The sequence below is a fragment of the Papaver somniferum genome, chromosome 5 (genome assembly GCF_003573695.1).
Source record: "Papaver somniferum cultivar HN1 chromosome 5, ASM357369v1, whole genome shotgun sequence".
NCBI classification, from domain to species: Eukaryota; Viridiplantae; Streptophyta; class Magnoliopsida; order Ranunculales; family Papaveraceae; genus Papaver; species Papaver somniferum.
This window is the reverse complement of record NC_039362.1, coordinates 170,366,359-170,389,821: the sequence shown is the minus strand read 5'-3', so window position 1 is coordinate 170,389,821 and position 23,463 is coordinate 170,366,359. Positions and strand designations below refer to the sequence as shown.

At 35.9% G+C, this 23,463-nt stretch overlaps 1 protein-coding gene and 1 pseudogene across 2 annotated transcripts; one reads left to right on the top strand and one right to left on the bottom strand.

The window, feature by feature from the left end:
* The first annotated feature begins 3,882 nt into the window (after positions 1 to 3,882).
* LOC113283610 lies at positions 3,883 to 7,611 on the top strand. 2 transcript variants are annotated; one of them, XM_026532941.1, is made up of 11 exons: positions 3,883 to 4,232; positions 4,322 to 4,442; positions 4,848 to 4,949; positions 5,031 to 5,147; positions 5,266 to 5,706; positions 5,798 to 6,135; positions 6,231 to 6,330; positions 6,460 to 6,519; positions 6,658 to 6,741; positions 6,824 to 6,940; positions 7,045 to 7,611. In XM_026532941.1, the coding sequence occupies exons 2-11, from the start codon at positions 4,377 to 4,379 to the stop codon at positions 7,345 to 7,347; spliced, it is 1,728 nt and encodes a 575-aa protein (XP_026388726.1). In that variant the 5' UTR covers positions 3,883 to 4,232; positions 4,322 to 4,376; the 3' UTR covers positions 7,348 to 7,611. The 2 variants fall into 2 exon arrangements, with proteins under 2 accessions (XP_026388726.1, XP_026388727.1); XM_026532942.1 differs by lacking the exons at positions 3,883 to 4,232; positions 4,322 to 4,442 and adding an exon at positions 4,654 to 4,694.
* Positions 7,612 to 22,910: 15,299 nt separating this feature from the next.
* LOC113284825 lies at positions 22,911 to 23,010 on the bottom strand (annotated as a pseudogene).
* Positions 23,011 to 23,463: the final 453 nt, after the last annotated feature.

Sequence of the window (23,463 nt, the reverse complement as noted above, 5' to 3'; positions counted from 1 at the left end):
TAAACTCTCTAAGGATGACTAAAGTCTTTTTGTGGCTATTTTATGGTCTCTTTAGACCAGTAGAAACAATCTCATCTTCCAAAGTATCAATGAAAACCATACTACTATCCTAGTTAGAGCCAGAGTTATGCTCCTCACTAGGAAAACTAGTTTGACTATCTTTACTGTTACTTCTGTCAGTATTTGTGATAAATGGATGCCCCCTTCTTTTGGATGGATTAAATGAAATATTGATGGTGCCTTTGATGATATTTCTGGACCAACTGGTGCAGGGTATGTGATGCGAGACTTCTCAAGAAAAGCAACCTTTTGTGCATCCTTAGTCTTTGAAGTACATTCTGCTGAAGAAGCTGAAGCAAGAGCCATCTGGGGAGTACTGAAGAAAGCTTTGAAGCAACAGTTAACTCATATCATCATAGAAAGTGATGCGAAATCCCTTATCGACCAATTTTCTGCTGGGAATTTTGATGGGGATTCGTACGGATACTATCTTTAAATACATTCACTTCTTTTCTTGTAAGTTAACTACTTGTATTTTTAGTTTCCAACCTCGTTATTGTAACTCTATAGCTCATGAGCTTGCTCTATAGGCTAAGAAAAACAATTCTACCATGTACTGGTCTACCCCTCATGTTTAGCTTCTACCAACAGTTGAGGAGGACCATTAGCCTTTTTGAAGGCCTTTGTTTAAAAAAAAAAAAAAAAAAAGAAAAAGAAAAGAAAATATACCAAAGATTACCCTATGAAAAAAAAATGCTTTTCATATTGTTATATCCTCTTTTTCAGTAAACTTGGGACCACGATTTCTAGCAAACATTTCTGCAAAGTGAGAGAGATTAAGAATTTTATAAAGAAAGAAGAAGATGCGAATTTGGAGATGGGAAGAATGGAACTTATAGGATGAGAAATAAAATCGAGTCGTTGGAAATTTAGATGTTGGCGTTTGTAGTAAAGCCGCACGGCTTTACCATGACCGGACGACTTTACTATGATCGCCCGTTTGAATTACCAACGACTATTTTTTTTGTTATTTGATTCTTTAACCAAACCAACAGATTTCTTTCAAGCCAATAATATCCACCATGTTTTCTAAAGGAAAAATGAAGAAAATACTATGTGTCGAAGCAAAAGAGGTTTGTCCATTATGTTTCATGGATAACCACTGTCTTATGCAATGCACTTGGATGTATTCAAAGTGTCCGCGGGAAGGTTGTTCACGCATCAGAATGGTGATTGAATCACAACCGGAAAAGCTCAGGTATTTGCAATGTCAAGATCCCAACTGTCCGGAGGAACCACATATGCTAGATGATGCTATGAAGGTTAAAGAAGAAGAAAAATTTGTAACACTCTGCAAAAACTTCAAACTTAAAGCCAAATTGAAGAAGAATTTATTACACTGCAAGCATTGTGGATGTGGAGATCACGAATACAAACATTTTCCACAAAGAATCAGTGGATGCTCAAAGCCCGGTTGCAAGACTTTTAAGCATTTGTGCACTTCTTCTGAAGACACATATGGAAGGCATCTCTGGGAATGTCTTAGGTGTTTTTTGGTGGAGTGAACTGATTGAAGTTGAAGGACAAATAGATTCACTATGGAATTATGTTATTTAGTTTGGTGTTTATTTTGTGTTATTATGATTATCTAAATCAAACATGTGGATGTCTTCACATTTTCACAATCAATATCATAAATAAAAACATACTGCATCATCATACATGAGAATAAAGAAAATAAATTAGATTAAAACAACTACTACATATGCGTCAATTCTCGTTGGATGGTGGAATTCCTACGACGATGTAAGGATCGTATCTGTTGAGCACCCTAAAAATGTTGAAACAAGCACGGAAGTCGAAAGGACGTCCGCCGTGAGATACTGCCCACATCGCTAGTGTTCTTGGTTCCACTTCATTTACAGTTTCACCATAGAGTTTATTTTTGTGATTGTGCACTAGCACAACTACGAATTCCGATACATGACGACTAATTACACTAAAACGATACGACAATATGTGAGAATCATGCCCATAAATGTTCCCCGTTTCAGCGACGAACATTCAATAAACTTTCTCTCAGAAACACAACGTCGATTCGGCTACATTCCTAAAAATAACTTCATGTATGTGAAAAACAAAGGCTCTACAAATAGCTAAATCCTCTTGTTGAGTGAATCTAACACCACGAACTCTAGAAGGCATTTTTGTAGATGATTTGAGAGTGAAGAGATTTAGGATGTGTGAATTTGGAGTTGAAATGAGGAGTATTTATAGAACTGAAAATTCTAGTTGTTGGATGACAAGATTTTTCAATCGTCCAAATGTCGTCGTTCGCGGTTTTGGTTCACACGCTGGACGATTGAGTTCAAACACTGGCGCGTGAAGGAAAACCGGGCGGTTTCGGGACACACGCCAGTGTTTGTGGTTCAAACACCAGCGTGTTTGCCAAAACCGCCCGATGTTTCATCAATGTGCCTGTTCTTCCGTCCCACTCAACAAGCCAACAATTTTGTTGGTTTGCCAATTCATTTTTCATGTTTGTTGATTCCACAAACAAATCCCATGTTTGTCCACTGCGACACTTTCGTTAAACTTCATTTTCAAACTAGACACCATTTTATACGTAACAAGAGTATTCTTCATGTTCAAAATTTGCTCCTTCCTTTCATCAAGAAAACAATAAACTACAAATGATTAATCCCAATATAAGGTTCGTCTTAGAGGCCCTAGCTTTCTTCTTTTCCCGGACTACTCGTCAGGTCAACAGCTCCCGGCCTAGGCAATAACAATCAGTATTTGCCCTTCCCTATCACAAAATAAAATAAAATATATATATACATATATATATACAAAAACAAAAAACAATCTGCATCAGTCAAACACGGTACTACCGCCTCCGTCGTCCACAAAATAGCCTTCACATTCCCCTGATTGTCCAAGTGCCTGCCTTCCCCATGCTGTCCTATAAGACTTTTAGCAAGTTGTGTAATAAGTGGAACTCGATTTCTTATACACGTGACACCATTTCTGTTAGTATGTATGATAACGTCTGAAAATTGGTCCCACCAAATTCAGCTTGTATCGTGGCGTTCCCGTTCCGTTACGTCTCTATAAATAGTGACTTCACATTTCTCTATCTCTTCTCCCTGTGTCATCATCTATCACGACAGCACCCCCTCTTCACATTATCCCCCCTCCCACACCGTTCAGTATATTCTAGAGTTGAGATTCTAGTTACTCTGTTTTGCTTCTTAGTCTCCACCGAAAAACCAATGCTCCTACTAATTACAACAAGCACATCGTATCACATGCAGTACACGTGCTAATTAACATGTCTTAAGCTCAACTTCAATGACTAAAATAACCCCCTTAGACACTGTATGTGAGAAAAAACGCTTTATTCGGAAGCCATGTGATTTCTGCAGCTTTTAATTAACACAACCCAAACCCTTTTTTTTCCTCTAGTCGTGGGATGCGAAATCACACCAAAATGTTTGATGAAAATGAGAAAAACTTTCTTGACCTCACACCAAACCTTTTTTGCTTAACACGTATCCCAATTTACTTAAAATGCTACCAGAAATTACATATCACCAGGAAGTATCAAATCGAAAATTTGCCCAATTTGTATAGTGGAGTATTTATTTCACGGCCATTTGACAATACCCCACGTAAACTCAGCATATTTTCATTTTAGGGTAAAACATTCTCCACCTTAAATAAGGGCAGTTTCGGTATTTTTGCCATAAAAGGAAGTTTGAATCCGGGAAAGCTACGTGCTAACATACGCCAGATGCGCATGCGTGTTGCTTTCACATAACTCTATACACTATATTGTGACTGGGGAGCCTTTTGTTTGTCGTAACCTCCATTATTTTTTTAAAAGCTTCAAGATAGACAGAGAGAAGAGAGATTCAGTCATTCTTCAGTCCTCGTCGAGTAAAATTTCATCACTGAATTTTTTAATTGAACATAATTTGGTGTTTCGCCATTGTCAAATCAAAAGATTCAAAAGTGCTTCTTCTTTCTTTTTTCTTTCTTCTGTTTTGCTTTCTTCGATGAAGTTCAGCTACAACAAATCTCGTCGTCTACTCCACTGCAGATTTCATTTGTTTTAATTCACAGAAACCGAGAATTTCTTTGCAAATTGTGACTAGTCTCATTCAATTTTCATTTTTCCCGCTTCTTGAATGAAGTAGGAGTAATAGTTTATCACTTTCTCTCTCAAGGTCTATCTCTCTATCTCTCTGTTGCTGTTTATCGGTAATCTTAATTACTAGTACATCTTTTTTATTAATTATGCTATTTTTTGGTTCAGGTCAGGATATTACTCTGTTCTTCATTTAGTCTGTTCTTAAAAGGAGAAATTAAAGATGAATACCAGAGTCAGAACAAGAATTCAAACCATGAAAGCAGAAGCTCCAGTGAACCATGAAAAAGTAGGGATTTTTAAACTGATTTGTATCTTTTAATTTACTACTCTCTGTCAAAAATGGGTTTCTTTATATGGTTGTAACTTGTAAAGTTTTATAGAGTCATCAAAGCTTACCTTTTTTAAAAGATATTAATGGGTCCTCAGATTTTCTTTGGTAGATAAGCTTTCGCTTTCTCTCTGTTTATCATTTTTGTTTTATCTTTTAACTTGACGAAGTTTCAAAACTGTAAATCTTCTGAGATTGCTAGATCAATGTGTAAGGCTTCTGTGCCTTTGATTGCAGTATTGTTTTGCAGATTGTGGAAATTTCTTATCTCAAAGTATTTTATTCGGACAAGAAACAAAGATTTTTTACATAGGTGGGAATTCTGTCTAACTTATCCTGATTTTGTTTTTTCTGTGTGTGAAGCTGGAGAAACAAACTAGGATTGCATCAATGGAATCCGAGAAATCTACAACTGCCAGTCGTCGTAGATCAAGAAGAGAAAGAAAAATGGCTTTACAACAAGATGTAATTCATCTATCTATTTCCCAGTCTCTGTGTGTGTCCATTATCTCTGTTATACTGCTGTAATGAAATCTAATTTTACAGGTTGATAAGCTAAAGAAGAAACTAAGATATGAAGAAAATGTTCACAGAGCATTAGAAAGAGCTTTTACTAGACCATTAGGTGTTCTACCTCGTCTTCCCCCATATCTACCTCCATATGTAAGTACATTTTTATGAATTGCAGTCATAATTTAGGGGCAAAATTCAGATTTAGAGCTTCTTTATTTAATGGAAATACATTTGTATGATTGAATGAAAGTCAAAATTTTGATTTCAGACATTAGAACTTCTAGCTGAGGTAGCTGTTTTGGAAGAAGAGGTTGTTAGGTTAGAAGAACAAGTTGTAAATTGTAGACAAGGGCTTTATCAAGAAGCTGTTAAATCTTCATCTCAATCGGAAGGAAATTCATCAACATCGACAACTTCTAGACATATACCAGTTACTACTAGTATCAGTACAATTTCTTCCAATTCAACCCAATTGGCAACTGACTCGGTTTCGGACCGAACCGTGAGTAATGTTAATAGACCGACGGATGGAAAACGATCCTTGAAAAAGTTCCATCCTCATTCGGTTCAATCATTAGAAGATACTAGGGGTAAAGAGAATCATTCTTGTATTAACGCTACCAAGACAAAGAAAGACCCAGGTGCAAGAATCAGAACCACGATAAAGAAAGCTCCAATGGTGAAGAATTTTGGTCTTAAAAAATCACAGGTATGGTACTGAGCATCAATAATTTCTTATACAAAGCAATTCGATTTTAAATGTATATAGAGAATTTGAACAAAGGTTTTTTGAATTTCAGCTAGAATGTAGTATAGACCAAGATAAGGCAGAACATAAAATTCATGGAATTCAAGATGAAAGAATGTCAGAAGGGGAAAGCAATAGCCCGAACAAAACTTCGGAGGATATAGTGAAGTGTTTGTCGAGCATCTTCTTAAGAATGAACACACAGAGAAATAGAGGAATGGAGTCTAATGAAAATTGTGAAGAAATGGAATTTGGAGACCCTTATGGTATTTGTAGTAAGGAGTTATGTAAAAGAGATATTGGGCCGTATAAACATCTTTGCACAATTGAAGCTAGCTCGATGAATCCTTGCTGGAGAACTAACTCTATATTTCTAATCCAAAGACTTAAGTAAGTTTCGTTGAGGTTCATTGGTTAGGTTTCTCTTAATTGTACTGTAATCCTTTCAATAATACTAGGCATTTACTATGTCGTTCGGTTTTCAGGATTCTTCTCGGAAAACTAGCATTAGTTAACTTACAGGGACTTGATCATCAACAGAAGCTCGCTTTTTGGATCAATATCTATAATTCTTGTATGATGAACGTAAGTAGAAAAACTTTTCGACCACCTTCAATAAAACTTTCTACATTTTCCCAATGAATTTGAAATCCTTATAATCTTTGTCAATTGGAAAAAAAAATATTGCTTTACTGGTGGTATATGCTTCTTCAGGCCTTCTTAGAGCATGGGATACCCGACAGTCCGGAGATGATTGTTGCATTGATGCAGAAGGTAACATATACTTACTTACCGGCCTCTATATTTCTATGACAACTTGCTTTCATATAGACTGGATGTTCATTATGTTGAGGCTGCTACCATCTCCTCATGTTACTAAATTGTGTAGCTAAAGCACCTCTAATTTCTCAGGCAACCTTAAACGTCAGCGGACAGTCACTGAATGCGATGACGATCGAGCATTTCATTTTGAGGCTGCCTTATCATTTAAAATCGGTAAGCCATTGTTCATATCAAACTTTTTTGCTTTCTACCTTGTTCGAGAATTCAGAATATGAAAACCTATTGTTTTCATCAGACATATTCTAAAGGTACAATAAATGAGGAAATGACTGCAAAAAGCCTATTTGGATTGGAGTGGTCTGAGCCTTTGGTTACATTTGCACTCTCGTGTGGAAGCAGGTCCTCTCCAGCTGTAAGTTTTTCTCCCCTAAGTTTCCTATTCATTCAACTCATCTAAGAGCGACAATATTAGTTTCCTAAGATATACTGAATTTTGCAACACCGTCTTATCTGAAGGTGAGAGTATACACTGCTTCCCAAGTTGAAAATGATCTTGAAACAGCTAAAAAAGACTACTTGCAAGCAGCAGTTGGCATCTCTAAATTGCACAAATTAGCGATTCCAAAATTGTTAGATTGGTACATGCTCGACTTCGCAAAGGATTTAGAATCATTACTGGATTGGATATGTCTGCAATTACCGACCGAGTTAAGGAAGGAAGCACTCAACTGTATTGAGAGGCGGCGAAAGGAACCTGTTTCACAACTCGTAGAAGTGATGCCCTATGAATTCAATTTCAGGTATCTTTTCCAACGGTAATATTACGTTTGTCATAGTTAATCTCTAGTTTGTACAGACTATTGAGGGGAGGGTCTGTAGACATCTACAGTAAAGGAAGAAAATAAGCTTATATAAATATAGAAATCTATTTTTAGATAACATATAAAATCTATCAAATCTGTTGTATGTAATTGGGAGGGGAGTGTTGGTTTTCATCCATAAGAGAAAGGTTTTGCGGTTTTGGGTTGTATCTTTTTTTTTACTCAAAGAATTGAATGAAAATCAGGAGATTCTTTGTGTTCATTGCTGCCATTCTCTAATGATTTAACCATGCTCAAGTTTTTATTGTTGTGTGTTCTGTAGCAGACACCTATAAGAAATTATGTCACCATGCAGTAGTTTGAAGTGAAAACAAGATAGTATACGGTCTGAAATTAGCAAAGATTTTGTTGTCTTCATATAGTTTGTTTTTGTCAGAGAGATTGGCTGTGATACCTGATGTCACTCTTTTCTTGATTTTATATCCGAAATTGTGAGGCAATGGTGAAACTAGATTTTGTTATCTGGAGAGAAATTAGTTATTAGATGTGAAGAAGATATTGAGACAGCTTTACAGCGAAGAAGATTGGGATCTTCCATATGAAATTCAAGTAAGTGGTCCTCTGTTTAACTATAATGAGGCAAAGAAACAATTTGCTTACAAAAGGTAGAGAAAGAAAGTAAGAGAGGGGACTAGTCACTACCACACACTATATCTGATTAATACTTCTGTACTAGTGCTATCCCAACTCACCAACCCAATCTTTTATATTCAAGATTCCCAAGCGTTCAATTCATTTGCTGTAAATTCCTCTAGACCAAGTCTTATGGTAGAATCCTTTCATCTTCCACGTCACCTCAACACTTGGAACTGTGGATGGAACCGCAAGTGGAATAGTGAAAGAATTATTCATAATAGCACTAAAAAAACGCTATTAAGAATAGCACCGAGTGCTATTAAGAATAGTGTTTTTTTCTCAGCCGTTAGATTTCAACAATTCATTTTAAATATACGGATAAAAAAAATGCTATTCTTAATAGCACTGAGTGTTATTCTTAATAGCATTTTTTTAGTGCTATTCTTAATAACGTTTCTTGTCTGCTACTGCGCTATTCTTATTGGCTTTCACATGGATTCCACGAACCCTTCCACGAAACCGTGGAACCCTGGGGGATTTTCTGTGAAAGACCCCAACTTGGAAGCCACTAGACTTGACATTCCATGATTTTTCCACACTTGGAATAAGTTGGATTCCTCCATAAGACTTGCTCTTACACGAATCTTCGATTCAGCAAAAAGCCCAAATTTAATTCACTTAAGCCAAGAACTATGGTTAGCGATTTCGCATTCCTATATCTTAACTATAGCACCATCCAACTAGTATGGTCTTTCTTGTAGCTTAAATGTAGCGATATTGCTTAGCTACATTTCAAAGTCGATCACATCTAATGAGTTTTGTAGAGTAGAGAAATCATTTGAAAATTGAGTTTCCGTGGAATTTTCTACTTTACGGAAACCAAGTATCCTTGCAATATTCAAACGAAGCTCGGTATCCGTTTCTGGTTTTCACTATTTTACGCTAAAACTTTTATTTTTTCCTGTTTTTATTTTACTAAAAACTCTTCTTTTTATTTTACGAAAGGGATACTCATTATCCGTTTGGCACTATTTGCCTGTTGTTTAGCTAAGGTATGCCTTTTTCCCATAGTGAGATGACTTTTGGACCCATTTCGCTACGCTTCAAATAAAGGATAACTAAGGGATATCCCTTACCATAGTGCTTGGCCTTAGCTAATTAGAATTTCTTTTTCTTTGGCTTTTTCTCGTGTTAAACCTAAGGCTAAAAGTTATTATAAAAAAAAAATCTATTTCCATTAAATTATAAAAAAAGTGTGGTCTAAGACTCCAAAAGTATGTTTTAAACTTAATTTCAAGCAATTCTATAGAAAGTCCTTTCTTGCCTTCCCGAGATTTTTTTTTCCTCCTCTTTCCTCCTCCTCTTTCCTCCTCTTCTTCTTCCTAAACGAAAACCCCATCTTCCCTTGCCGCCTCCTGCTCAGATCGGCTCCTCTGGAGCAGATCTGAGCAGCCACGTCTCTCGTTTGATAGACATGTTTTTCCTTTAATTAATGCTGTAATTTCTGTTCCTTTTGTATTTGTTTTCGTTTATGTTTTTTTAGGGTTTGTTCTATGCGATTTTGGTTTTGTTTGTTAGGATATATTGTTGTTTGTGTAAGCATGGTTTGTGATCTGTTTAAGACAAGAAATCAAGGCGTACCAACAACTTCAGCACTCATCTACCAACAAATCTTGGCATCAGCAACTTCCTCGTCTACTAGGTTTAGTTTTATGTTTATCTGGCCTGCTCTGTTACTTTCTCTTGTGGATCTTGTGATCATCTCTGTTATGGGGTTCTTAAGTTTGGGTCACGAGCTGTTCGACAGCCGTTCCAAGTTTGGTTATGATTTTTTCCGGCAGGTACAAGAGTTCCGACGAGTTCATTGTTTCCAGTTGATAGAGTTTCAATTCAACCTTCTTCTAGCTGTAGTCTTCAGAGTATTTTAAAAAAATGTTCTTCAAGGGTTGTGGATCATGTTTCGCCGATTCAAACCCGCCCGGATACAAATGGGTGTTACTGGTTCTTTGGGATTCTGTTGAGTGTGATTCCGTCAACTGAGATTCGGTTACTAGAGATTCGTTCCTTGGTCTGGTGTGAGAGTGATTTGCAGGCAGGGCTATGTAATTTGTTTTTCATGTTCTGTAACTTCCAGGTTTAATCCCTGGTTTATTTATTAAGAAAGAAAAAAAAAAGCCTTCCCAAAGAAACTGATTCCATGGAATACACTTTCCAAGAAATTGTTTCATTTTTCTATTATCAAACACAACCTTTAATATTAGTGCGTGTTTACTTAAGGGAGCACATGTTTGTATGATTTATAGGATCTGTTGACAAAATTACAATCTTAAATATTAGTGGCTTTATTTTGACATGTTGGTGCTATTTCTTCATGATACTCGAACAAAAACTAAGAAAATATTTTCAACGTTCACCACATCCTCACAAAAGATCAGTACACTTCGTCATACATGATCTTACCATTATTAGTTGGAATTTCGACTTCCAATAAATGGTAGCCAAAAATACATTAAATTTGTTTGTATTTGGTTTTCGTTGTTGCTATGTTCTTCATTTTGTTTCTTTTCTGTATTTGGATTCTCTTGTAAGAGCCTGTATGAGAAATTCCTTGGTCCATAAGCATACTAAAGTGAAATCTTATAAAATCCCAATTCAAGTTATTTAACCAAAAGATCAGCGGATATCAAGTATATGGAAAACCTAGTTTAAGTAATTTTCAAGAGATGGATCAAGATAGCGAGGGACCTCGTAAATGAATACAAATGGTTTGTGCTACAAAATTTTGTGTGGGCAAATCCACTAGGCTACAAAAGGGGATGTTTCCCGAATCCTTGAATATATTCCTTACCTGTATATCCTGGCTCCCTATTTTACCCTTTCTAATAAATGTATTTGGGGTATTGAATTTTTAACCTGTTACTATGGCTCTCATCTATTCCTTCTTGAGTTATATCTCAAACAAGACGAAAAACTATTATTTGACTACTATATTGAAATCAAGAAGATAGATGAAAGTGATGAAGACCGGTTGCAATATTTATTTTATATCAATATAACCCAAGATTCTGAGATGAATTATTTTTTTTGCATGATAAATCTTTCCATCGTTTCTCATCTCAACAAGATTCGAATAAAGAATCTGGACCTCATAATGGTGTAAGTGTGTTACTTAGTTGAAAACTCAAGTTTTTTATGGTCAACAATGGTGGAAACCTTATTTTAAGTCATCGTTCGTAGGATTAAAAATTTGTATACTCGAATGTGATTCAGAATCTTAGTTAATAGATATTAGTTTATTTGTACTTTTCCCCGCTGAACTTATTTAAGACCGTAAAATGGTTTTATGTAATAATAATGAAGTTCAGCATGTCTACTTTTTCGAGATCTGTGTTGTAGGGCAAAAACTAATTCTAGAGAAAAGAGTAAAAGTAGGTAGGTTGATGAGAAACGAGTCTAAACCATAAACAAATGTACTACACAGGAGTACTGTAGATTCGAGAGATCAATCTGTACAATTCTGGCCTAAACCAAGAAATGGCCGTTCCAGTCTTGCTTCGGTCACAAAATGAATGAGAACGGTTGATCTTAGGGAGGGAAGCAGAGAATATGTTGAGATCAGAGAGACAAGCTCCATAAGATATGTCTGTGTATGAATTATCTCATGATAGAACTTGCTTGTAAAAATGGAAGTTGTAAGTTCTCTATGTTCTCTGGAAATTTGTGTTAGTTGTTCATAGTCGAACACCCTGATATCGTAGGAAGTGGAGGTATTTGAGTAGTATTGTGAAGGGAAGACTGGTTGGTTTTACATCCACTAATCCTCTACTTTTACCAATTGTCCGCCTTTCCTGACATTTTCTCGTAATGGGTATGTGAAAACGCGAGGGTACCAAATTACACCACCAACTTTTTCTTAGGAAATTTGTATGGACAAACTCAATACAACTCCTAGAGTTAAACTCAATCAAGGAATAATATCTAGAGTTATATATCTCTATCTCTCGCTCTTGCGATTAGAACGTTTACAGAATCAAATCCGTGAACCTAATCAAAAATAGATAACTTGGACGGTACCAAAGACCAATGTCCAAGAATCAATCAAGTCGTATCCAACAAACTAGGTCGGATGTATCTATTATGATTCATCAATGAAAAACCTGTGATATTTTAATTATAAAGATAAACAATATAATGCAGAAAAAGAAATAACGCAGACACCAGAAGTTTTGTCAACGAGGAAACCGCAAATGCAGAAAACCCCAGGGACCTAGTCCAGATTGAACACCAAACTGTATTAAGCCGCTACAGACACTAGCCTACTACCAATTAACTTCGGACTCGAATGTAGTTGAGCCCTAAAAGGTATCCCACCTATTAAGCTAAAGTCGCGCTCCTTATGCCTCTTGAATCCCAGCAGGACTCCGCGCAATTGATTCCCTTAGATAACGTCACACCAAATATGTCAGTCAGAATATTTTGAGCTACGTTAAATAAACTTGTATGAGTACAAGATAAATAAATAAGCACAAATGAGAGTACCAAAAAAACATAAATAAGGAGGTAAAAATTTATAAATTTGCTCATCAGAGTCCAATTACATGATATACAAACCACATATATTGAATTTTATGTGTTTGGCACATCTTATCATGTAATGCTTCATTTTTACGGAATTATCACTGAAGAAAGATAAAAAAAGACTAGCTAGAGAATGGATATTGAAGAATCCAAAGGCAAATCATAGAATTTATATTGAAAATTAAAGCATATATCATGTTCATCAAAACCCATCACCAAACTCGATCTGGAAAAGACCGAAAAACATAAAATTAAAACATGCAACTACTAGGGTATATTAGTGCACTTGATTGGGGTTTTTTAAGTGATGGTTGATACCATAAGTCAAAACACCCAATCCAATACTGCAATCAACGATGAAGAAAAAGATATGATTACTTTTTATAATCTTTTCCTCAATCAACTTTACATCTTACTTACTTTAGTTAACATTATGTTTTGTTAGGCATCTTACTTACTTTAATTAACATTATGTTTTGTTAGGTTTTCAACATATATTCTAAATTTAATATGGGTGTTGTCAGTTGTTATGGAAAATATGTTTGTGACAATGGGATTATGAAGTTATCAGGAAAAAAATAATTACGAGATCGAATGTTAAATGGTTAACAAAAGAAAACTGTCAAGTGTAGTTTGACTAATATAGTAAAAGGTGGCATTGAATACTTAGGGTGAGATATCTGCATTAGAGTTATACATTTGGAGGTAGTTTAATTAATGATGAAATTATTATTTCGTGTAACTGGGGATACAAAACGCTTAATAGTGAACGCAGGCTTCGGCTACAACCTGAAACTGCACTACCTCCTTTAATTAATCTAAGGCAAATGGATCCTAAGTACATCAAATAACGCATACATTTGTGTTATCTACATAGACCACACTACGTGTACTAATCCACCTGCAAAAATATTTCTACAACTTATTACATTATACTATGTTGCCGCCCCCGAGAACAATTTAAGGAACATATCATTTTAAATTTGAACTTAGAACAACTAGAAAAATAAACGAATAATGGGTTTTGATTTATATAGTTACTGATCCAATGTGGTGATTTTATGGAGTTGTAAATTAATTTTAAGATCTAACTTTAAATTCTGTCTGTGTCATACAAGAAAGCAAGAAACACATTCGTTCATTCAAATGTTGATGTTACACTTTTTGCTTTAATCTATATATGGTTGTGCATGACCAGTGACCACTCTCTTTTAACCTTTCCAAAATCATTCGAATCAAGCAAGGTTTGTGAGGTGTTATCAATGGAATCCTAAGTTGACCGTGTTGGAAAATTTTATTTCAGCGGATACAAAGAACCAATACATCGTAGCATAGATTTTCGTAGAATATGATTGATTAAATACTGGTAAACATATACTATTCCGTATTAAGAATCTCGTCTTATGTTTTGTAATTTTAAAAATTAGATTAAAGGATGAGATTAAAATATCAAGTGCGCACTCGTTATAAATCATGTGCAAAACCATTCTCAAACATTCACTTTAATTTAGATTACGTGATGTATTTTAACGTAGCTCAAAATATTCTGACTGACATATATTTTAGTGCAATTAATCATTGCGCAACATGACATGTGGCCGGGAGGGTGTCGCGTAATCATTGCGCAACATGACATGCGGCTTAATCGGTAACGCGCAGTGATGGCGCTACATGGAATTTGACGGAGTCAGTGATGCGCGATGATTGCGCAACATGGCATTTGGGCAAGTCGGTGATGCGCAATGATTGGCAACTTTGGCAAGGTGCTGTGAGAAATTTTTGGTGAGTGGTTAATTGGTTATGGAACACAGTTATGTATTTTAGATTTTGGAGCTAGCTCGACAAAATCATTTATACCAACAATTATATGAAATATTATGAGATGAGTCACACAACTATAATATTACGAAAGTGGTCAATCCGTACTTGAGAATCCTTGTCATCACAACAGGTAATGTGACGAATTTTATGCAACCTCATTTTCTCAAGCTAAAATATTGAGGTTGCATTCAGGATTATGTTCTTTGCCTACAGGTTGTGCAAGGCTTGGTCAGGCCGGCGTAAAAACTATGTCCTATATTTGGGAGCAAACATTGTCTCCTACCCAACCCGGTACTTGCTACTGAAAAATGGGTTTTGGTTCTTGGTTCTTGGGATGAGTGAGACACTCATCGCTTGTGTCACTGGGTGACTTTTCAAGGTCCTTTGTGTATTCAGAATTCTTACTTTTGTGGTTCTTTTACTCCGTTGTCTCCTCGGTTTTGAAGTTCTCCGATTATTCTTCAAAAGTTGACTCATTCTATGCATGTCATTCTGAAGTTTAACTATCCTTGAGTTATTCTTCTCGATTTTCCGACATTTTTCCTGAACATGTCCCTTGCATCTGTTAGAGCACTGCTCGGTCGAACTCGCAAGCGTTGCTATCTCAAGCTTGTTTGTCAATTTAAGTTGCCAAAACTATAAGTATTGATTTCTAGTCTACTTATAGCTATGTCTCGGATTAGGATAAAATGTGTAGTTGATATTTAGACTTCACGACGTTCATCGATTGAAGACGGAGAACTACTAAGGGGAGCTTGTGGAACTTCATCAACAAAAGGTATGTGGAGACTTGAACTTATCTATCACTCAGAAGTCTATTTCTATTATATCTCCTATTGAGACAAAAGTCGTATAGCTATATAGACTTTAATTTATACACATTTGATATTTCGATCTGAGTTTATCTCGCTTACATATTTCTCGAAATATGTGTTGGTAAGCTTTCGCCTTAGCCAAGTTCATCTTCTATTCTTGACGAAAGTCAAAAGATGATCATGTGAAAATCGCATGGTAACATCTTACATGATTTGTGTGAGACAATCATTTGATGTAGACTCGGAATGTTTCGTATTGATCTACTGATCATTGAAAATTGCTTTGAAGCTAATAGTTTGTGTAAGGAAGTTATTCCTGTCTTCTAAGAATGTTTCAATAATTGAAATGGAGTTTAAAACAATTAACCATTGATTGGATATGACACAACATGCGTACTTATATGCTAACTGTTGCATGTTATTCCAAGTCTGGAAACCATAGTATGCATACCCGTATGCGTACTGGTTCAACAGTTGAAGTCTGGGGACTTAATATGCGTACTGGCGTAACATACCAAGTCCGGGAATTTAGTATGCGTACCCGTTTGCATAATAATTCAACTGAGTTAGGTCGTGAACGACAATATGCTTACCCTTTTGCATACTGGTGGACAGACCAAGTCCGAGACTCTAAGTGTGCGTACCCGTCTGCATACTTGAGTGGGTTATGTTTTAAAAATTGGTTTATTCATGAACAAATACATTTATATAATAAGGAATGCAATCTTTTGCAAACCGTGGCTATAATGTTCATGAATTGATTCTAGTGAATCAAAATCGATTTTGCTTCGATTGTGTCTTGTATACTTATATGAGAATATAAACAATTGAAAAACTCTATAACTAGTTTCATTTGAGTCATTTGAACTAGTTATGATAAAGATGAACAAGGTTGATATGAAAGTGTTCATATGGCTAACTTCGGTTAACTATTATTGGGCCAACCAAGTGTACATGTTTAGGTACGGTTACCCATATCCAAATGAAGGCACATTTCATTTGTGTATAACAAGCTAAGTTCAATCTAACGGTTGCAAGATATTAGATTGAATCTAATCAGGTTTTCATCTAACGGTAAATATTGAATGCTTTGTTACCAATGCAATATTGATTGCAAACCCTGATTTGAATACTATATAAGGGATAACTCTAGCAACCGGGAAACCTAATCCCCACACCTCCTGTGTGATACTAGTTGCGGCTAGAGTTGATTCTCCTTTAACCTAGGTTTTTCTAAAACCATTATAGGTTAACGACTTAAAGACTTCATTGGGATTCTAAATCCAGTCCCAACTATTTTCTCTGTAGTTGCGTGTTCTGATCTTACTTTGTTCTATCTTATTGAGTACTATCTTCTCTAATATTTTCTCGAGATTCAATCTCCGATAGGTAAGATAAAAAGAAGCCACAAACATCTTCGTCTCATCGTTTGTGATTCCAAAATATCTTGTTTCGCTACCATACGATTAACATCATTGTGAGGTGATTGATATTACTAGGCTGTTCTTCGGGAATATAAGTTCGGTGTATCAATTGGTTCATGTTCACCTTGATTTATCAAAATACGGAACAAAAGCTCGTAGGTATTTCTGTGGGAGACAGATTTATCTATTCAATAGACTTTTTTGTGTGATACAGATTTGTTTATCAAGTCTTCGACTTTGGGTCGTAGCAACACTTAGTTGTGGGTGAGATCAGCTAAGGGAATCAAGTGCGTAGAGTCCTGCTGGGATTCAGAGACATAAGGAACGCGACTGTACCTTAGTGAGTGTGAAATTGGTTAGGGTTCAACTACATTCCAGTCCTAAGTTAACTTGTAGTAGGCTAGATTCTGTAGCGGCTTAATACAGTGTGGTGTTCAAATCTGGACTAGGTCCCAGGGTTCTTCTGCATTTGCGGTTTCCCCATTAACAAAATTTCTGGTGTCTGTGTTATTTCTTTTCCGCATTATATTTTTATATAATTGAAATATCACAGTTTGTGCATAGTTTAATCAATTATATAATCCAACCTTTGGTTGTTGATATAAATTGATTGGCACATGCACATTGGTCTTTGGTACCATTCAAGTTATTTATCTTATTGATCAGGCTCACAGATTCCTATCTGTTCGATTGCAGATTGATTTGAGAAATAAAGATATAACTCTTGGATATATTTTTCCTTGATTGAGTCTGACTGTCTAGTTGATTCTCTTGAAAATATATTGGAGTTAGTTCTTACATATTGCTGAAACGATATATTGGGTGTGGTTGTTAGACCCCCTATTTTTCAATTGGTATCAAAGAAGGCAAACACGTTTAAGACCTTATAAGTCTGTGTTTGTAGCAATCTGACTATATGGATAGTTGTGCTATCTCAAACAACGAATCACCAGTTCATAAACGTTTTGACTTGGTTCAAAGCTATGATTCTCCTGAGAAATTTTCCTCATCATCTCCATGGTCGGAAACTGTGGATAACTTGGAAACACGCCTAGATGAACAATTGGATGATCTTTCAAATGTAAGTGATTCAGTTGATGGATATTATGTTGATGAGAAAGTCTCTCAATACATCAAGATTTTTGACCATCTCATAAAGAAAAAGAAGTCAACATCTTGCTTGGCTGAGTTTCTGACTCCTCTTTGTCTAGAAAACAGGAAAATGAGAAATCTCTTTAAAGGCTACGATTGTGGATATAATCTCCTACAATCTCTTCTTAAAGATCGAGAAGAAGATGTGCATTCAAGAAATTCTGAATGTTAAAAGAAGAACTTGCTGAATCTGAAGCTAGATGTAACTCTCAACAAAGTTGTTTTAAAGACAAAGAGAACGTTTTTATCTCCCGAGAAAAACAGTTGGAGGATGAGCTCTTTTCTGCTCAAAACAAGGTAATTCTGCTGGAAGAAAGCTTGAAAATGTTTGATCTTAGTCCAACAAAATTATCCACTATGCTGGGAGCTTGTAAGAAACATCGTGATACACGAGGTTTGGATATGAAGGAATAGACACTCCAAGCAGTGGTAAGATTAATTTTGTTTGCGCTAAAAACAATTTCCTACAGAAAACTTGCTCTAATGGAAAAAATGGAAAATTACCTTATGCGACAGAAGTCTCAATAAACAAAGGATGTCAACCACCTACTCATATGAGAAAGATTAATAACATTCCCTTCAGATGTTATTATTGCGGAAACAAAGGTCATCTTGAAAAGAGATGTCGTTTTCGTTTGCGGAATGAAAAACTTCATAACATTCTTATCTATATGTCTAAGGAAGTAACTGAACCAGAATATTATTTTTCTTGTCTTAAATGTCCAACTCTCAGACAAGAAAAGTGCTGTGATGAGCCAAGTCTTTCCTGTAAAGATAACACAAAAGCTTTCTAGAATTGTAAAAAGAATTGTGTTATACGGACAAACGACTGCTTTGTTGATCCAATGAGTAAGAAAACTTCTTCAAACTCTTCTTCTATGACTAAAGGAAGTGTTGGATCAAAAGCTTCAATCGTTCTTGAGTATATTCATATCAATAATCGTGTTACGGAACTAAAGACCAGTATAAATAGACTCAACCGCATCATTAAAAAGGAAAGGAAGGCAGCAACTGCAGGTATCTCTTGTCCTATTCTTGTAAACTCTCTTGAGACTAACTCTATTGACTTTTCTGAAGATTTTCAAGAAAGAAAAGGGAAAATGTCAATACCCTTGATGAGCTATATGCTCGTCAAACTACAATTTGACTACTTACAAATGTGCATCCTCTTTGAGACCGTGTGAGGATGTTCATAATTATCAAGAATCCTTTCTTCTTGACAAAGTGGTCTTTGTTGTATCTATTTTTCCGTTTAAGAATAAATTGATCATCTTACTGTTGAGCCTTTATCCGGTTAACTATTACATAATGTAATATAATTGATCAATAACTCTTGAGAAAATTCTCTTTGTTGCTCTCTTTTAAAATTCTCATTTGTCTCCCTCTTGACAGTTGATTTGTTGATTTCAAAAATTACCTTGTGCTTTATTCCTGAGCTAAGTTGTTCTGTCTTTTTTTTTTATCAAAACATATTTCTAAAATAGTCTCCATTTGGTTTCTCGGTTTTGAACCTGGTTCATAACCACAAACGTTCGTGCACCTGACCCTTACCGAACGCAAACGAGTAACCATAGGGTTTCCCTATGAAAATCTCGTATATATATCATGGACTCCTTCTGATATATACTCTTTTCATAACATCAAGTTTTCTTGAGATTTGTTTTGGAGTGCACAATGGATGGATGCAAAAAGGAAGACAAAGTTCTCGAGTTTCCTGAGAACCCGTTATCATATCCTGCTACCATGCAGTTGATCATGAAAACAAACTTCCAGTTCAGATGTCATCTCAATTGGTGGGAAATCTTCTTCGATATTTTGGGGTTGTACGTGAACAACTTGAAATTGCAACAAAGAATCTTGAATTTCTGAAAACGAACCAAAGAAAGCAACTGATGAACTTGTTTTTGTTCGATCTCTGGTTGTTGATTATGTATGAACACCTTGATAGACACATTTTTATGTCCGATTTGTCTCGATTCTATATATTGTTTGGGCTCGTTTTTGTACTTATTATGGTGTTTTATTTATTTGTAGGTATTTTTGGCTAATAAACATTTTTGGAAAAAATTGGCTCGAAAAGTTGACGGAAAGCACCCGGAGGACACTTTCTATTCGAACCCCCAGCTTGGATAAGGGGAAAACACATGACACCCCTTAAGGCATCTGCTAAAGGCACCCCTAATCTGGATAGGGGGCGCCCTTTCTTCTTCACGGTTTCAAATCCAGAAAATTGGCGAGAAAAATTTGGCAGTTTTGGTAATCGTGATTTGGAGGAGTTTGAGGTCGATTAAACCTCTGATTTTCATAGGATAGACTCCTTATGGGGCTAGGAATCTGATATAGGTGTTTAAATCGATTAGACTGGGCTCAATCGAGGGATTTTTATCACAACAGAAATATATGGAAAGTCACGTGTGTAACCTGTTTTAGGGAATTTTAGAGAGATTAAAGTGCTGTAAACCTTCCCAAAGATTTGTATCTATCTAAGGAAGAGGTTAGAATAAAAAGGAAAGCTCAGAAACGCGTAGAAATTCTAAAACAAGAAATTGCCGCAACTTTGCCGTGAAGAGAAGGAAAGAGATTTTGGAAGATTTGGGAGAGATTTAATCGGTATTTTTGATATAAATAGATGTCTTGGGTCATATAGAAGAGGTGTCGAGAGTTTGGGGACCTAAGGAGAGCCAGAGAAGAAGAAATCAGAGCTTTACCAAACTCTGTTTCTGCTGCTGCTTCTGCTGAAGAGGAAGAACGCGAAGAACATTGACGCACAGGGAACAGTCGCAGAACAGTTTCGTTGTTTAACAGCTGAAGAACATTAAGCTGTGCAGGACAGTCGTATTCTAGGGTCTTAAATTTCTTATCCTGTAACAGTTGATTAGCAACGTATATCTTCAGTATTGCAACACCAACTGTAACGGTGACTTCTGTAACATCTATACACCGTTGCAGTTCTGCTGTTTTATATATTCTCTTCAATAAAACCACCCTTTGAGCCATGATTTATTATTTTGAACTTGTTTTTGATATGAGGAGCTAAACCCCATTGCTGAGGCGATAGAGGAAGCTATTTTTCCAACAAAAAGCGGTATAATCTATTTAATTTAATTTATTGCAATTATTATGATTATTTGCCTTGGATTATTATTGAATATGATTTTTATTTGAGTGATTGTGATCTATTTTGATGGAGCATGCTTAGTTTATAGACTCTTGATGCTTCATGTTTGGTATTTACAATTATTGCTTTAGAAAATCTATTTTTGCAATAGTAAGAATCAAATTGAACAAGAAAATTGCATGAATATAAATATTGGATTAAATCACTTTGAATTTGGAAAATAGTGGAATCTTAGCCTCAGTGTTCTTTTAATATTGATATCAACTTTGATTGAGTTTGCTATAATTTTTAGTGAGTTTTCTATTTTAATATTAGAATTTAAGTTTAATTAATATCCTTCACAAGTCTGAGAATCAAACCACTTTTATCACTATCTATAAATCACATCAATTTTTAGCGCCGCTACCGGGGACTTGTTTTTAAGGTTTTATATTTATTTTATTTTATTTATTTTAATTTTTTTAATTTTTTTTGTCCTTTTTTATGTTTTTGGGTATTTATCTTGTGTCTACAGGTTCTGGATCATAAAGAAAATTGAGTCAAGGAGTTTGGTGATTTCATAAAGACTTGGAGCTAAAGATTAAAGCAAAAAGAACAGAAAAGAAGACAATTTTATTTTAGACAATTTTAGTTTAGGGTTTGTTTATTTTATTTTAAAAAAAAAAATTGTATTAGGGTTTATTATTTTTGTAATTTTTCTTTATTTTTTTGGACTTTTGGACTTTGGGACATTTTTTTTTATTACCCTACGGAAGGGTACTTTAAATATAAACTGTTTGCAGAGAAGGAGGACAATTACGATTTTGTCTCAGCACCTTGGGTTCGTACACTAGACATCGGAATCAGTGGCCCGAGTCGACTACAACCGATTCATCCCCCGTATGGAACGGGAGATAAGATTCTAAACACTCGCGAATCCCCTGTCAGTGAGTTACTGGACTCCTTCGTATGCATATATGTTGAGGACTGAATACAGACATTTATTTCTCTAGTAAAGGGCAAGGCCTGGCCATACAAGATAAGGGTTCAGATTTCATCACCGTTCTCTTCTTGTCCGCTTTAGGAACACGTAACCTACGTGAACCTAAGCTTAAAATTTTGACTAGAACGAGACCGATAGGGTAACGAGCTTAACAGGAAAGTCATTCGAAAAATATTGGTTACTCTTTTAAGCATACTTCGAAGTTCTTGACGGTTTCTGTAAGTTGAATGCGTGACTGCGCCGCCTTGTAATACCGGTGAGTCCTTGGGTATCAAAGCTCCACCGAGCTTCCCTCTCCTCTATTCAACTTACGTTAACTCGGATTGATTCCAGAGGGGTTTGCTTAAATTGTAAAGAATTCCCGTTCGAAGGATTAGAAGCTGGTCTAGAAACAATCTAAGTGGAGCAATCATGCTTTTTGTTTGCTAGAAATCAATAGGTTTGATTTGGTTGAGACGGCCTTGATCTGTGTTTGATTACCCTTCCAATTTAGAAAATTCTATTGTATGCCTGAACGTAAAAGAGACGCACTAGGTAGATTTGTTAAAGATAAACCTAGTAGTTCGAAGCGTCTCGATTACCTTAATCTAGAAAGTCTGACTTTTGAAGAGTCTGTTTTTGAACGTCCTTTGACTGAGGAGAGGAACCCTGTTTCTCCGATAGCGCCAGGAATGGCAACTTTAAAAGCTTTGTTGAATCCAACTAGGACTACTCGTCCTTCGTGTATTAAGTTAGCTGAAACGGAGGCACCCTATGAACTGAAACCTGGGACCTTACATATGCTCCCAATCTTTTTAGGGAAAGAAAATGAAAACCCTTATTACCATGTTAGGGATTTTGAGGAAATTTGTAGTACTCTAAGAATTAGAGGCTTACATGATGATTATTTGAAACTTAGGTTATTCCCATTTTCCCTGAAAGATAAGGCCAAGTCGTGGATGTATAGTTTGGACTCCGAGTCAATTGAGACATATGAACAACTTACATCTGCCTTTTTCAATAAGTTTTTCCCTAGGCACAAAACATCGTCTATTAGGACGCAAATATGCACATTTTCACAACAAGAGGGAGAATATTTATATAGGTATTTGGAAAGGTTCAATGATTTATTATCCCAGTGTCCTCATCATGGTTTAGAAAATGTTAGGATAGTTCAGATCTTTTATGAGGGTTTAGATTACTCCACAACGACCATGGTTGAGTCTCTATGCACTGGTGGATTTGAAAACCAAACTGTTGATGCAGCGATGGAAATTTTTAATGAAATCTCCGAAAAAAACCCAGCAATTGGAAAATAGTAGGGCACCCCAGAAAACAATTCTTTTAAGTAGAGGAAACGTTAATAGGGTAGAAGGAAGCTATGAATCAGATCCCAAAATTGCTGCTATAACAAAAAGGTTAGAAGCCTTAGAAGTGGGCTAGACTAGTGGTAGAGTGGAGCCTTTTTGGGAAGGCCAGAACATTGAAGAGCAGGCCAATGCTCTTTAGAATAACACTAGATTTGATAACCGTCAAAAGATTGACCCATATTCAGAAACCTATAATCCTGGTTGGAGAAACCATCCGAACCTTTCGTGGTCTAAGGGCC

Coding starts and splice junctions, on each gene's coding strand:
- LOC113283610 (XM_026532941.1), top strand. CDS start 4,377: ATGAATACCAGAGTCAGAACAAGAATTCAAACCATGAAAGCAGAAGCT. Junction 6,520..6,657: donor TTGTTGCATTGATGCAGAAG/GTAACATATACT, acceptor CTAATTTCTCAG/GCAACCTTAAACGTCAGCGG. Junction 6,742..6,823: donor TGCCTTATCATTTAAAATCG/GTAAGCCATTGT, acceptor TGTTTTCATCAG/ACATATTCTAAAGGTACAAT.